The sequence below is a fragment of the Pangasianodon hypophthalmus genome, chromosome 3 (genome assembly GCF_027358585.1).
Source record: "Pangasianodon hypophthalmus isolate fPanHyp1 chromosome 3, fPanHyp1.pri, whole genome shotgun sequence".
NCBI lineage: Eukaryota > Metazoa > Chordata > Actinopteri > Siluriformes > Pangasiidae > Pangasianodon > Pangasianodon hypophthalmus.
In genome coordinates this window covers 394,635-408,376 of record NC_069712.1, presented here as the reverse complement: position 1 = coordinate 408,376, position 13,742 = coordinate 394,635, and the positions used below count along the sequence as shown (strand labels likewise).

The 13,742-nt window shown below is 40.1% G+C and overlaps 1 protein-coding gene and 4 long non-coding RNA genes across 5 annotated transcripts; all 5 read right to left on the bottom strand.

The window, feature by feature from the left end:
* Positions 1 to 397: 397 nt before the first annotated feature.
* Positions 398 to 1,065, bottom strand: LOC128318045 (uncharacterized). Its single transcript, XR_008301485.1, has 3 exons — positions 1,023 to 1,065; positions 639 to 918; positions 398 to 546 (listed from the first exon to the last, which is right to left on the bottom strand). It is a non-coding gene; the product is annotated as an uncharacterized LOC128318045 (long non-coding RNA).
* A 954-nt stretch (positions 1,066 to 2,019) lies between these two features.
* On the bottom strand, positions 2,020 to 2,687 carry LOC128318044 (uncharacterized). Its single transcript, XR_008301484.1, has 3 exons — positions 2,645 to 2,687; positions 2,261 to 2,540; positions 2,020 to 2,168 (listed from the first exon to the last, which is right to left on the bottom strand). It is a non-coding gene; the product is annotated as an uncharacterized LOC128318044 (long non-coding RNA).
* A 954-nt stretch (positions 2,688 to 3,641) lies between these two features.
* On the bottom strand, positions 3,642 to 4,309 carry LOC128318043 (uncharacterized). The gene is made up of 3 exons (XR_008301483.1): positions 4,267 to 4,309; positions 3,883 to 4,162; positions 3,642 to 3,790 (listed from the first exon to the last, which is right to left on the bottom strand). It is a non-coding gene; the product is annotated as an uncharacterized LOC128318043 (long non-coding RNA).
* Positions 4,310 to 5,263: 954 nt separating this feature from the next.
* Positions 5,264 to 5,931, bottom strand: LOC117596913 (uncharacterized). Its single transcript, XR_008301488.1, has 3 exons — positions 5,889 to 5,931; positions 5,505 to 5,784; positions 5,264 to 5,412 (listed from the first exon to the last, which is right to left on the bottom strand). It is a non-coding gene; the product is annotated as an uncharacterized LOC117596913 (long non-coding RNA).
* Positions 5,932 to 9,241: 3,310 nt separating this feature from the next.
* Positions 9,242 to 13,414, bottom strand: LOC128318000 (mucin-5AC-like). The gene is made up of 2 exons (XM_053232336.1): positions 10,031 to 13,414; positions 9,242 to 9,254 (listed from the first exon to the last, which is right to left on the bottom strand). The coding sequence occupies exons 1-2, from the start codon at positions 12,523 to 12,525 to the stop codon at positions 9,242 to 9,244; spliced, it is 2,508 nt and encodes an 835-aa protein (XP_053088311.1). The 5' UTR covers positions 12,526 to 13,414.
* Between the last annotated feature and the right edge of the window lie 328 nt (positions 13,415 to 13,742).

Below are 13,742 nucleotides of genomic sequence, written 5' to 3'. Positions count from 1 at the left end.
GCACTGAGAGTCTGCGCTGCCTCAGATAGTCCTGTATTTACTGTGATGACTTTTGGAATATTTTTGATTTTTGCAAGTGTTTTTTTATTCAACACTGCAAATGTAATGAGCCCATCTCTGAATAAGTTAGAGCGGTGTTATGCACATGGCCTTGTACACTCACAGCGTTGTTGATGATGCTCTTCACTTGCTTGTAGGTGTCGTTCCTGAGCTCAGGGTTCTCTGGCATGCTGATGTTACTGATGTTGAATGTGAAGTTGACTGCATAGGAGGTGTCTGAAATTTCTGTGGAACAAATAAATTGTGCTTTAGAACGGCTGATAAATAATTCACATTGATGAGACCATAATTTGTAAAGTATGTAATTGTGTTATTAGTAAAGAAAACATACTCTCATAGGTGAAGTTCAGCACTTTTACAGAGTCAGTGAGGTTTGTGAGTCGAGCACTCAGAAGAGACCGAATTGCACTGAGGACCAAACTCTCAGTGGGAACAGGAGAGGAGGAACTGAAGACCATCCTGGTCTGAACCACAGCTGAACCAGATCTGAAAAGACCAATTATTCTGGCTGTTATTTTCTCAGAATCAGGATAAAAATTGAATTTTGAATTTCATGCACATGTTGGATATGAACATACACTATTGATGGAGCTGCTACTGACGTCAAAGCGACATGTCTTGTAGTTGCTGGAGAAGCCGTTGTAGACGACACTGAAAGAGAAACAATTTTGTAACAGGCACAGTCCATAAAACCTGCTAGGACTGGCAACTGAAAATATGATAACAGGTGTGATACAAGATATTTTTAATGGCATACCATTCTGTATCATGAGCCTATTGAGGAAGGCTGCTGGTGTTTTAGTGTCTCCATCTTGGAAGTGGTACTCCATGTCACCATTAACCTGGTTTTCTGAACTCCTGTTATCAGTAGAAGGAAGTACAAATCTCACAATACAATTTACTTTACCATAAGAATTACAGACCGTCATTTCCGAGGAGAGATGATACTGCTGTGAACTTACATGAAGAAAGAGCTCTGAGGTTCAAATGGTTCTGCACCGGCTTCATTTAGAAGAGTGTTTAGCTGCAGATGGGAAGATAATCAGGTTTTATGTGAGATGTAGGAACAATTCGTTGTACAGTTTGTCTAAACTTTCTCCTGTTACAGTTGAAAATTATTTTATAAGTTTTCTATTGAAGAATATAGACATCGTGTTGTATTTTAAAGTAGATTTTTAGAATGAATTTAAGGTATAAATGTTAGATTAATTTTGGGCTTTGGAAATACACCACATTTTTAAAGACAGGTTGTACTACAATAAATTTTGAACACAGGAAAGCAACAGCCACTACCTGTACTTCTCCCACTGACCACATGAGGTCAGGCTAATCCTATAATATGAGCTGCATTGCACACCTGGTGGTAAATGCCTTCATTTATGTCCTAATTTATGGAGCATATTTGACGTCTGTCGTTGCCGTCGCGCCGCTATTTGTCATAGTGCATTATTGACCCTTTTCAGTCGGCCCATTGCAGTCCCATATTTAATTACTGTTTTTTATTCTGCTCTGCTGTTTTGTCTGCATCTGCTTTCTAGTGTTTTGACCTTTGCCTGATTACTGCACTGAGAGTCTGCGCTGCCTCAGATAGTCCTGTATTTACTGTGATGACTTTTGGAATATTTTTGATTTTTGCAAGTGTTTTTTTATTCAACACTGCAAATGTAATGAGCCCATCTCTGAATAAGTTAGAGCGGTGTTATGCACATGGCCTTGTACACTCACAGCGTTGTTGATGATGCTCTTCACTTGCTTGTAGGTGTCATTCCTGAGCTCAGGGTTCTCTGGCATGCTGATGTTACTGATGTTGAATGTGAAGTTGACTGCATAGGAGGTGTCTGAAATTTCTGTGGAACAAATAAATTGTGCTTTAGAACGGCTGATAAATAATTCACATTGATGAGACCATAATTTGTAAAGTATGTAATTGTGTTATTAGTAAAGAAAACATACTCTCATAGGTGAAGTTCAGCACTTTTACAGAGTCAGTGAGGTTTGTGAGTCGAGCACTCAGAAGAGACCGAATTGCACTGAGGACCAAACTCTCAGTGGGAACAGGAGAGGAGGAACTGAAGACCATCCTGGTCTGAACCACAGCTGAACCAGATCTGAAAAGACCAATTATTCTGGCTGTTATTTTCTCAGAATCAGGATAAAAATTGAATTTTGAATTTCATGCACATGTTGGATATGAACATACACTATTGATGGAGCTGCTACTGACGTCAAAGCGACATGTCTTGTAGTTGCTGGAGAAGCCGTTGTAGACGACACTGAAAGAGAAACAATTTTGTAACAGGCACAGTCCATAAAACCTGCTAGGACTGGCAACTGAAAATATGATAACAGGTGTGATACAAGATATTTTTAATGGCATACCATTCTGTATCATGAGCCTATTGAGGAAGGCTGCTGGTGTTTTAGTGTCTCCATCTTGGAAGTGGTACTCCATGTCACCATTAACCTGGTTTTCTGAACTCCTGTTATCAGTAGAAGGAAGTACAAATCTCACAATACAATTTACTTTACCATAAGAATTACAGACCGTCATTTCCGAGGAGAGATGATACTGCTGTGAACTTACATGAAGAAAGAGCTCTGAGGTTCAAATGGTTCTGCACCGGCTTCATTTAGAAGAGTGTTTAGCTGCAGATGGGAAGATAATCAGGTTTTATGTGAGATGTAGGAACAATTCGTTGTACAGTTTGTCTAAACTTTCTCCTGTTACAGTTGAAAATTATTTTATAAGTTTTCTATTGAAGAATATAGACATCGTGTTGTATTTTAAAGTAGATTTTTAGAATGAATTTAAGGTATAAATGTTAGATTAATTTTGGGCTTTGGAAATACACCACATTTTTAAAGACAGGTTGTACTACAATAAATTTTGAACACAGGAAAGCAACAGCCACTACCTGTACTTCTCCCACTGACCACATGAGGTCAGGCTAATCCTATAATATGAGCTGCATTGCACACCTGGTGGTAAATGCCTTCATTTATGTCCTAATTTATGGAGCATATTTGACGTCTGTCGTTGCCGTCGCGCCGCTATTTGTCATAGTGCATTATTGACCCTTTTCAGTCGGCCCATTGCAGTCCCATATTTAATTACTGTTTTTTATTCTGCTCTGCTGTTTTGTCTGCATCTGCTTTCTAGTGTTTTGACCTTTGCCTGATTACTGCACTGAGAGTCTGCGCTGCCTCAGATAGTCCTGTATTTACTGTGATGACTTTTGGAATATTTTTGATTTTTGCAAGTGTTTTTTTATTCAACACTGCAAATGTAATGAGCCCATCTCTGAATAAGTTAGAGCGGTGTTATGCACATGGCCTTGTACACTCACAGCGTTGTTGATGATGCTCTTCACTTGCTTGTAGGTGTCGTTCCTGAGCTCAGGGTTCTCTGGCATGCTGATGTTACTGATGTTGAATGTGAAGTTGACTGCATAGGAGGTGTCTGAAATTTCTGTGGAACAAATAAATTGTGCTTTAGAACGGCTGATAAATAATTCACATTGATGAGACCATAATTTGTAAAGTATGTAATTGTGTTATTAGTAAAGAAAACATACTCTCATAGGTGAAGTTCAGCACTTTTACAGAGTCAGTGAGGTTTGTGAGTCGAGCACTCAGAAGAGACCGAATTGCACTGAGGACCAAACTCTCAGTGGGAACAGGAGAGGAGGAACTGAAGACCATCCTGGTCTGAACCACAGCTGAACCAGATCTGAAAAGACCAATTATTCTGGCTGTTATTTTCTCAGAATCAGGATAAAAATTGAATTTTGAATTTCATGCACATGTTGGATATGAACATACACTATTGATGGAGCTGCTACTGACGTCAAAGCGACATGTCTTGTAGTTGCTGGAGAAGCCGTTGTAGACGACACTGAAAGAGAAACAATTTTGTAACAGGCACAGTCCATAAAACCTGCTAGGACTGGCAACTGAAAATATGATAACAGGTGTGATACAAGATATTTTTAATGGCATACCATTCTGTATCATGAGCCTATTGAGGAAGGCTGCTGGTGTTTTAGTGTCTCCATCTTGGAAGTGGTACTCCATGTCACCATTAACCTGGTTTTCTGAACTCCTGTTATCAGTAGAAGGAAGTACAAATCTCACAATACAATTTACTTTACCATAAGAATTACAGACCGTCATTTCCGAGGAGAGATGATACTGCTGTGAACTTACATGAAGAAAGAGCTCTGAGGTTCAAATGGTTCTGCACCGGCTTCATTTAGAAGAGTGTTTAGCTGCAGATGGGAAGATAATCAGGTTTTATGTGAGATGTAGGAACAATTCGTTGTACAGTTTGTCTAAACTTTCTCCTGTTACAGTTGAAAATTATTTTATAAGTTTTCTATTGAAGAATATAGACATCGTGTTGTATTTTAAAGTAGATTTTTAGAATGAATTTAAGGTATAAATGTTAGATTAATTTTGGGCTTTGGAAATACACCACATTTTTAAAGACAGGTTGTACTACAATAAATTTTGAACACAGGAAAGCAACAGCCACTACCTGTACTTCTCCCACTGACCACATGAGGTCAGGCTAATCCTATAATATGAGCTGCATTGCACACCTGGTGGTAAATGCCTTCATTTATGTCCTAATTTATGGAGCATATTTGACGTCTGTCGTTGCCGTCGCGCCGCTATTTGTCATAGTGCATTATTGACCCTTTTCAGTCGGCCCATTGCAGTCCCATATTTAATTACTGTTTTTTATTCTGCTCTGCTGTTTTGTCTGCATCTGCTTTCTAGTGTTTTGACCTTTGCCTGATTACTGCACTGAGAGTCTGCGCTGCCTCAGATAGTCCTGTATTTACTGTGATGACTTTTGGAATATTTTTGATTTTTGCAAGTGTTTTTTTATTCAACACTGCAAATGTAATGAGCCCATCTCTGAATAAGTTAGAGCGGTGTTATGCACATGGCCTTGTACACTCACAGCGTTGTTGATGATGCTCTTCACTTGCTTGTAGGTGTCATTCCTGAGCTCAGGGTTCTCTGGCATGCTGATGTTACTGATGTTGAATGTGAAGTTGACTGCATAGGAGGTGTCTGAAATTTCTGTGGAACAAATAAATTGTGCTTTAGAACGGCTGATAAATAATTCACATTGATGAGACCATAATTTGTAAAGTATGTAATTGTGTTATTAGTAAAGAAAACATACTCTCATAGGTGAAGTTCAGCACTTTTACAGAGTCAGTGAGGTTTGTGAGTCGAGCACTCAGAAGAGACCGAATTGCACTGAGGACCAAACTCTCAGTGGGAACAGGAGAGGAGGAACTGAAGACCATCCTGGTCTGAACCACAGCTGAACCAGATCTGAAAAGACCAATTATTCTGGCTGTTATTTTCTCAGAATCAGGATAAAAATTGAATTTTGAATTTCATGCACATGTTGGATATGAACATACACTATTGATGGAGCTGCTACTGACGTCAAAGCGACATGTCTTGTAGTTGCTGGAGAAGCCGTTGTAGACGACACTGAAAGAGAAACAATTTTGTAACAGGCACAGTCCATAAAACCTGCTAGGACTGGCAACTGAAAATATGATAACAGGTGTGATACAAGATATTTTTAATGGCATACCATTCTGTATCATGAGCCTATTGAGGAAGGCTGCTGGTGTTTTAGTGTCTCCATCTTGGAAGTGGTACTCCATGTCACCATTAACCTGGTTTTCTGAACTCCTGTTATCAGTAGAAGGAAGTACAAATCTCACAATACAATTTACTTTACCATAAGAATTACAGACCGTCATTTCCGAGGAGAGATGATACTGCTGTGAACTTACATGAAGAAAGAGCTCTGAGGTTCAAATGGTTCTGCACCGGCTTCATTTAGAAGAGTGTTTAGCTGCAGATGGGAAGATAATCAGGTTTTATGTGAGATGTAGGAACAATTCGTTGTACAGTTTGTCTAAACTTTCTCCTGTTACAGTTGAAAATTATTTTATAAGTTTTCTATTGAAGAATATAGACATCGTGTTGTATTTTAAAGTAGATTTTTAGAATGAATTTAAGGTATAAATGTTAGATTAATTTTGGGCTTTGGAAATACACCACATTTTTAAAGACAGGTTGTACTACAATAAATTTTGAACACAGGAAAGCAACAGCCACTACCTGTACTTCTCCCACTGACCACATGAGGTCAGGCTAATCCTATAATATGAGCTGCATTGCACACCTGGTGGTAAATGCCTTCATTTATGTCCTAATTTATGGAGCATATTTGACGTCTGTCGTTGCCGTCGCGCCGCTATTTGTCATAGTGCATTATTGACCCTTTTCAGTCGGCCCATTGCAGTCCCATATTTAATTACTGTTTTTTATTCTGCTCTGCTGTTTTGTCTGCATCTGCTTTCTAGTGTTTTGACCTTTGCCTGATTACTGCACTGTGAGTCTGCGCCGCCTCAGATAGTCCTGTATTTACTGTGATGACTTTTGGAATATTTTTGATTTTTGCAAGTGTTTTTTATTCAACACTGCAAATGTAATGAGCCCATCTCTGAATAAGTTAGAGCGGTGTTATGCACATGGCCTTGTACACTCACAGCGTTGTTGATGATGCTCTTCACTTGCTTGTAGGTGTCATTCCTGAGCTCAGGGTTCTCTGGCATGCTGATGTTACTGATGTTGAATGTGAAGTTGACTGCATAGGAGGTGTCTGAAATTTCTGTGGAACAAATAAATTGTGCTTTAGAACGGCTGATAAATAATTCACATTGATGAGACCATAATTTGTAAAGTATGTAATTGTGTTATTAGTAAAGAAAACATACTCTCATAGGTGAAGTTCAGCACTTTTACAGAGTCAGTGAGGTTTGTGAGTCGAGCACTCAGAAGAGACCGAATTGCACTGAGGACCAAACTCTCAGTGGGAACAGGAGAGGAGGAACTGAAGACCATCCTGGTCTGAACCATAGCTGATCCACTTCTGAAGGGAAAAAAAAGAATTATGAATTATCCCCAATCAGAATCCCCCATGAATTATTTAATAATTTTGTCATATACGAATGCAACATACATTATCGCCGCTTTTATGGTAGATTTTGCATTTGATACTGCTGGGTTTGTAGTGCTTATTTCTTTGATATATTGAGTTGCAGGTGGGGATGAAGCTGCGGTTAGAGCTGCATTTCTAGTGGTTAGAGTTGAAGATGGTTCCTCACTTGTAGTTGGTGATGAGATTTTTTGTTCTGTTCTTGGTGTTGCAGTTGTTGTAGCCTGTATTCTGGTCACAGCAGTGGTGGTTAGTTCTGTTGGTTGTGCAATAGTTGTTAGTGCAGTTATATCTGTCATTGTTTTTTCTGGAGTTGTTAATTCCTCGCTTGAGGTGGTTGGACCTAGACTATATGTAGATTCATTTGTTATTGTTGTTGCTTGTGTTGTGATTGTTTTACCGTTTGTTATGTATACAGTGTTAGAGGTTAATTCAGGTTGTGTTGTAGTTGATGGTACAGTTGTAGCTGTGGTTGTCTCTACTGTAGATGTTGTGTCTTTATTTGTAGTGGTTGGAGCTAGAGTAGATGTAAATTCAGGTGTTTCTGTGGTTGTTGGTCCTGAGTTTGTTGAAGGCTGTGTTGTGGATGCAATGCTAGTACTCAATTCTGGTTTTGGTGATGTAGTTGATGGTGCAGTCGTAGCTGTGGTTGACTCTATTGTAGTTGTTGATTTTCCATTTGTAGTGGTTGGAGCTAGAGTAGATGTAGATTCAGGTGTTTCTGTTGTTGTTGGTCCTGATGTTGTTGTTGGATATGTTATGTGTACGGTACTAGTTATCAATTCAGGTGTTTGTGTTGTAGTTGGTGGTACAGTTGTAGCTGTGGTTGTCTCTACTGTAGTTGTTGAGTCTTTATTTGTAGTGGTTGGAGCTAGAGTAGATGTAGATTCAGGTGTCGTAGGTACAGTGCTAGAACTGAATTCTGACTTTGGTGATGTAGTTGACAGTACAGTTGTAGCTGTGGTTGTCTCTACTGTAGTTGTTGAGTCTTTATTTGTAGTGGTTGGAGCTAGAGTAGATGTAAATTCAGGTGTTTCTGTGATTGTTGGTCCTGAGGTTGTTGTTGGCTGTGTTGTGGATGCAATGCTAGTACTCATTTCTGGTTTTGGTGATGTAGTTGATGGTGCAGTCGTAGCTGTGGTTGACTCTATTGTAGTTGTTGATTCTCCATTTGTAGTGGTTGGAGCTAGAGTAGATGTAGATTCAGGTGTTTCTGTGGTTGTTGGTCCTGATGTTGTTGTTGGATATGTTGTGTGTACGGTACTAGTTATCAATTCAGGTGTTTCTGTGATTGTTGGTCCTGAGGTTGTTGTTGGCTGTGTTGTGGATGCAATGCTAGTACTCAGTTCTGGTTTTAGTGATGATGTTAATGGTGCAGTCGTAGCTGTGGTTGACTCTATTGTAGTTGTTGATTCTCCATTTGTAGTGGTTGGAGCTAGAGTAGATGTAGATTCAGGTGTTTTTGTGGTTGTTGGTCCTGAGGTTGTTGAAGGCTGTGTTGTGGATGCAATGCTAGTACTCAATTCTGGTTTTGGTGATGTAGTTGATGGTGCAGTCGTAGCTGTGGTTGACTCTATTGTAGTTGTTGATTTTCCATTTGTAGTGGTTGGAGCTAGAGTAGATGTAAATTCAGGTGTTTCTGTGATTGTTGGTCCTGAGGTTGTTGTTGGATATGTTATGTGTACGGTACTAGTTATCAATTGAGGTGTTTGTGTTGTAGTTGGTGGTACAGTTGTAGCTGTGGTTGTCTCTACTGTAGTTGTTGAGTCTTTATTTGTAGTGGTTGGAGCTAGAGTAGATGTAGATTCAGGTGTCGTGGGTACAGTGCTAGAACTCAATTCTGACTTTAGTGATGTAGTTGACAGTACAGTTGTAGCTGTGGTTGTCTCTACTGTAGTTGTTGAGTCTTTATTTGTAGTGGTTGGAGCTAGAGTAGATGTAGATTCAGGTGTCGTGGGTACAGTGTTAGAACTCAATTCTGACTTTGGTGATGTAGTTGATGGTGCAGTCGTAGCTGTGGTTGAATCTATTGTAGTTGTTGATTCTCCATTTGTAGTGGTTGGAGCTAGAGTAGATGTAGATTCAGGTGTTTTTGTGGTTGTTGGTCCTGAGGTTGTTGAAGGCTGTGTTGTGGATGCAATGCTAGTACTCAATTCTGGTTTTGGTGAAGTAGTTGATAGTACAGTTGTAGCTGTGGTTGACTCTATTGTAGTTGTTGAGTCTTTATTTGTAGTGGTTGGAGCTAGAGTAGATGTAGATTCAGGTGTCGTGGGTACAGTGCTAGAACTCAATTCTGACTTTGGTGATGTAGTTGGTGGTACAGTTGTAGCTGTGGTTGTCTCTACTGTAGTTGTTGAGTCTTTATTTGTAGTGGTTGGAGCTAGAGTAGATGTAAATTCAGGTGTTTCTGTGATTGTTGGTCCTGAGGTTGTTGTTGGCTGTGTTGTGGATGCAATGCTAGTACTCATTTCTGGTTTTGGTGATGTAGTTGATGGTGCAGTCGTAGCTGTGGTTGACTCTATTGTAGTTGTTGATTCTCCATTTGTAGTGGTTGGAGCTAGGGTAGATGTAGATTCAGGTGTTTTTGTGGTTGTTGGTCCTGAGGTTGTTGAAGGCTGTGTTGTGGATGCAATGCTAGTACTCAATTCTGGTTTTGGTGATGTAGTTGATGGTGCAGTCGTAGCTGTGGTTGACTCTATTGTAGTTGTTGATTTTCCATTTGTAGTGGTTGGAGCTAGAGTAGATGTAAATTCAGGTGTTTCTGTTGTTGTTGGTCCTGATGTTGTTGTTGGATATGTTATGTGTACGGTACTAGTTATCAATTCAGGTGTTTGTGTTGTAGTTGGTGGTACAGTTGTAGCTGTGGTTGTCTCTACTGTAGTTGTTGCGTCTTTATTTGTAGTGGTTGGAGCTAGAGTAGATGTAAATTCAGGTGTTTTTGTGGTTGTTGGTCCTGAGGTTGTTGTTGGCTGTATTGTGGATGCAATGCTAGTACTCATTTCTGGTTTTGGTGATGTAGTTGATGGTGCAGTCGTAGCTGTGGTTGACTCTATTGTAGTTGTTGAGTCTTTATTTGTAGTGGTTGGAGCTAGAGTAGATGTAGATTCAGGTGTCGTGGGTACAGTGCTAGAACTCAATTCTGACTTTGGTGATGTAGTTGGTGGTACAGTTGTAGCTGTGGTTGTCTCTACTGTAGTTGTTGCGTCTTTATTTGTAGTGGTTGGAGCTAGAGTAGATGTAGATTCAGGTGTTTCTGTGGTTGTTGGTCCTGAGGTTGTTGTTGGCTGTGTTGTGGATGCAATGCCACTACTCAATTCAGGTGTTTGTGTTGTAGTTGGTGGTACAGTTGTAGCTGTGGTTGTCTCTACTGTAGTTGTTGAGTCTTTATTTGTAGTGGTTGGAGCTAGAGTAGATGTAGATTCAGGTGTAGTGGGTACAGTGCTAGAACTCAATTCTGCCTTTGGTGATGTAGTTGATGGTGCAGTCGTAGCTGTGGTTGACTCTATTGTAGTTGTTGATTCTCCATTTGTAGTGGTTGGAGCTAGAGTAGATGTAGATTCAGGTGTTTTTGAGGTTGTTGGTCCTGAGGTTGTTGAAGGCTGTGTTGTGGATGCAATGCTAGTACTCAATTCTGGTTTTGGTGATGTAGTTGATAGTACAGTTGTAGCTGTGGTTGTCTCTACTGTAGTTGTTGAGTCTTTATTTGTAGTGGTTGGAGCTAGAGTAGATGTAAATTCAGGGGTTTCTGTGATTGTTGGTCCTGAGGTTGTTGTTGGCTGTATTGTGGATGCAGTGCTAGTACTCATTTCTGGTTTTGGTGATGTAGTTGATGGTGCAGTCGTAGCTGTGGTTGACTCTATTGTAGTTGTTGAGTCTTTATTTGTAGTGGTTGGAGCTAGAGTAGATGTAGATTCAGGTGTTGTGGGTACAGCGCTAGAACTGAATTCTGACTTTGGTGATGTAGTTGGTGGTACAGTTGTAACTGTGGTTGTCTCTACTCTAGTTGTTGAGTCTTTATTTGTAGTGGTTGTAGCTAGAGTAGATGTAGATTGAGGTGTTTCTGTGGTTGTTGGTCCTGATGTTGTTGTTGGATATGTTATGTGTACGGTACTAGTTATCAATTCAGGTGTTTCTGTGATTGTTGGTCCTGAGGTTGTTGTTGGCTGTGTTGTGGATGCAATGCTAGTAATAATTTCTGATTTTGGTGATGTAGTTGATGGTGCAGTCGTAGCTGTGGTTGACTCTATTGTAGTTGTTGATTTTCCATTTGTAGTGGTTGGAGCTAGAGTAGATGTAAATTCAGGTGTTTCTGTGATTGTTGGTCCTGAGGTTGTTGTTGGCTGTGTTGTCGATGCAATGCTAGTACTAATTTCTGGTTTTGGTGATGTAGTTGATGGTGCAGTCGTAGCTGTGGTTGACTCTATTGTAGTTGTTGATTCTCCATTTGTAGTGGTTGGAGCTAGAGTAGATGTAGATTGAGGTGTTTCTGTGGTTGTTGGTCCTGATGTTGTTGTTGGATATGTTATGTGTACGGTACTAGTTATCAATTCAGGTGTTTCTGTGATTGTTGGTCCTGAGGTTGTTGTTGGCTGTGTTGTGGATGCAATGCTAGTAATAATTTCTGATTTTGGTGATGTAGTTGATGGTGCAGTCGTAGCTGTGGTTGACTCTATTGTAGTTGTTGATTTTCCATTTGTAGTGGTTGGAGCTAGAGTAGATGTAAATTCAGGTGTTTCTGTTGTTGTTGGTCCTGATGTTGTTGTTGGATATGTTATGTGTACGGAACTAGTTATCAATTCAGGTGTTTGTGTTGTAGTTGGTGGTACAGTTGTAGCTGTGGTTGTCTCTACTGTAGTTGTTGAGTCTTTATTTGTAGTGGTTTGAGCTAGAGTAGATGTAGATTCAGGGGTCGTGGGTACAGTGCTAGAACTGAATTCTGCCTTTTTTGATGTAGTTGACAGTACAGTTGTAGCTGTGGTTGTCTCTACTGTAGTTGTTGAGTCTTTATTTGTAGTGGTTGGAGCTAGAGTAGATGTAAATTCAGGTGTTTCTGTGATTGTTGGTCCTGAGGTTGTTGTTGGCTGTGTTGTGGATGCAATGCTAGTACTCATTTCTGGTTTTGGTGATGTAGTTGATGGTGCAGTCGTAGCTGTGGTTGACTCTACTGTAGTTGTTGATTTTCCATTTGTAGTGGTTGGAGCTAGAGTAGATGTAGATTCAGGTGTCGTGGGTACAGTGCTAGAACTCAATTCTGACTTTGGTGATGTAGTTGGTGGTACAGTTGTAGCTGTGGTTGTCTCTACTGTAGTTGTTGAGTCTTTATTTTTAGTGGTTTGAGCTAGAGTAGATGTAAATTCAGGTGTTTCTGTGATTGTTGGTCCTGAGGTTGTTGTTGGCTGTGTTGTGGATGCAATGCTAGTACTCATTTCTGGTTTTTGTAATGTAGTTGATGGTGCAGTCGTAGCTGTGGTTGACTTTATTGTAGTTGTTGATTCTCCATTTGTAGTGGTTGGAGCTAGAGTAGATGTAAATTCAGGTGTTTTTGTGGTTGTTGGTCCTGAGGTTGTTGAAGGCTGTGTTGTGGATGCAATGCTAGTACTCAATTCTGGTCTTGGTGATGTAGTTGATGGTGCAGTCGTAGCTGTGGTTGACTCTATTGTAGTTGTTGATTTTCCATTTGTAGTGGTTGGAGCTAGAGTAGATGTAGATTCAGGTGTTTCTGTTGTTGTTGGTCCTGAGGTTGTTGTTGGATATGTTATGTGTACGGTACTAGTTATCAATTCAGGTGTTTGTGTTGTAGTTGGTGGTACAGTTGTAGCTGTCGTTGTCTCTACTGTAGTTGTTGAGTCTTTATTTGTAGTGGTTGGAGCTAGAGTAGATGTAGATTCAGGTGTCGTGGGTACAGTGCTAGAACTGAATTCTGACTTTGGTGATGTAGTTGACAGTACAGTTGTAGCTGTGGTTGTCTCTACTGTACTTGTTGAGTCTTTATTTGTAGTGGTTGGAGCTAGAGTAGATGTAAATTCAGGTGTTTCTGTTGGTGTTGGTCCTGAGGTTGTTGTTGGCTGTGTTGTGGGTGCAATGCTAGTACTCAATTCTGGTTTTGGTGATGTAGTTGATGGTGCAGTCGTAGCTGTGGTTGACTCTATTGTAGTTGTTAATTCTCCATTTGTTGTGGTTCGAGCTAGAGTAGATGTAGATTCAGGTGTTTCTGTGGTTGTTGGTCCTGATGTTGTTGTTGGATATGTTGTGTGTACGGTAGTAGTTATCAATTCAGGTGTTTGTCTTGTAGTTGGTGGTACAGTTGTAGCTGTGGTTGTCTCTACTGTAGTTGTTGAGTCTTTATTTGTAGTGGTTGGAGCTAGAGTAGATGTAAATTCAGGTGTTTCTGTGGTTGTTGGCCCTGAGGTTGTTGTTGGCTGTGTTGTGGATGCAATGCTAGTACTCAATTCTGGTTTTGGTGATGTAGTTGTTGGTGCAGTCGTAGCTGTGGTTGACTCTACTGTAGTTGTTGATTCTTCATTTGTAGTGGTTGGAGCTAGAGTAGATGTAAATTCAGGTGTTTCTGTGGTTGTTGGTCCTGAGGTTGTTGTTGGCTGTGTTGTGGATGCAATGCTAGTACTAATTTCTGGTTTTCGTGATG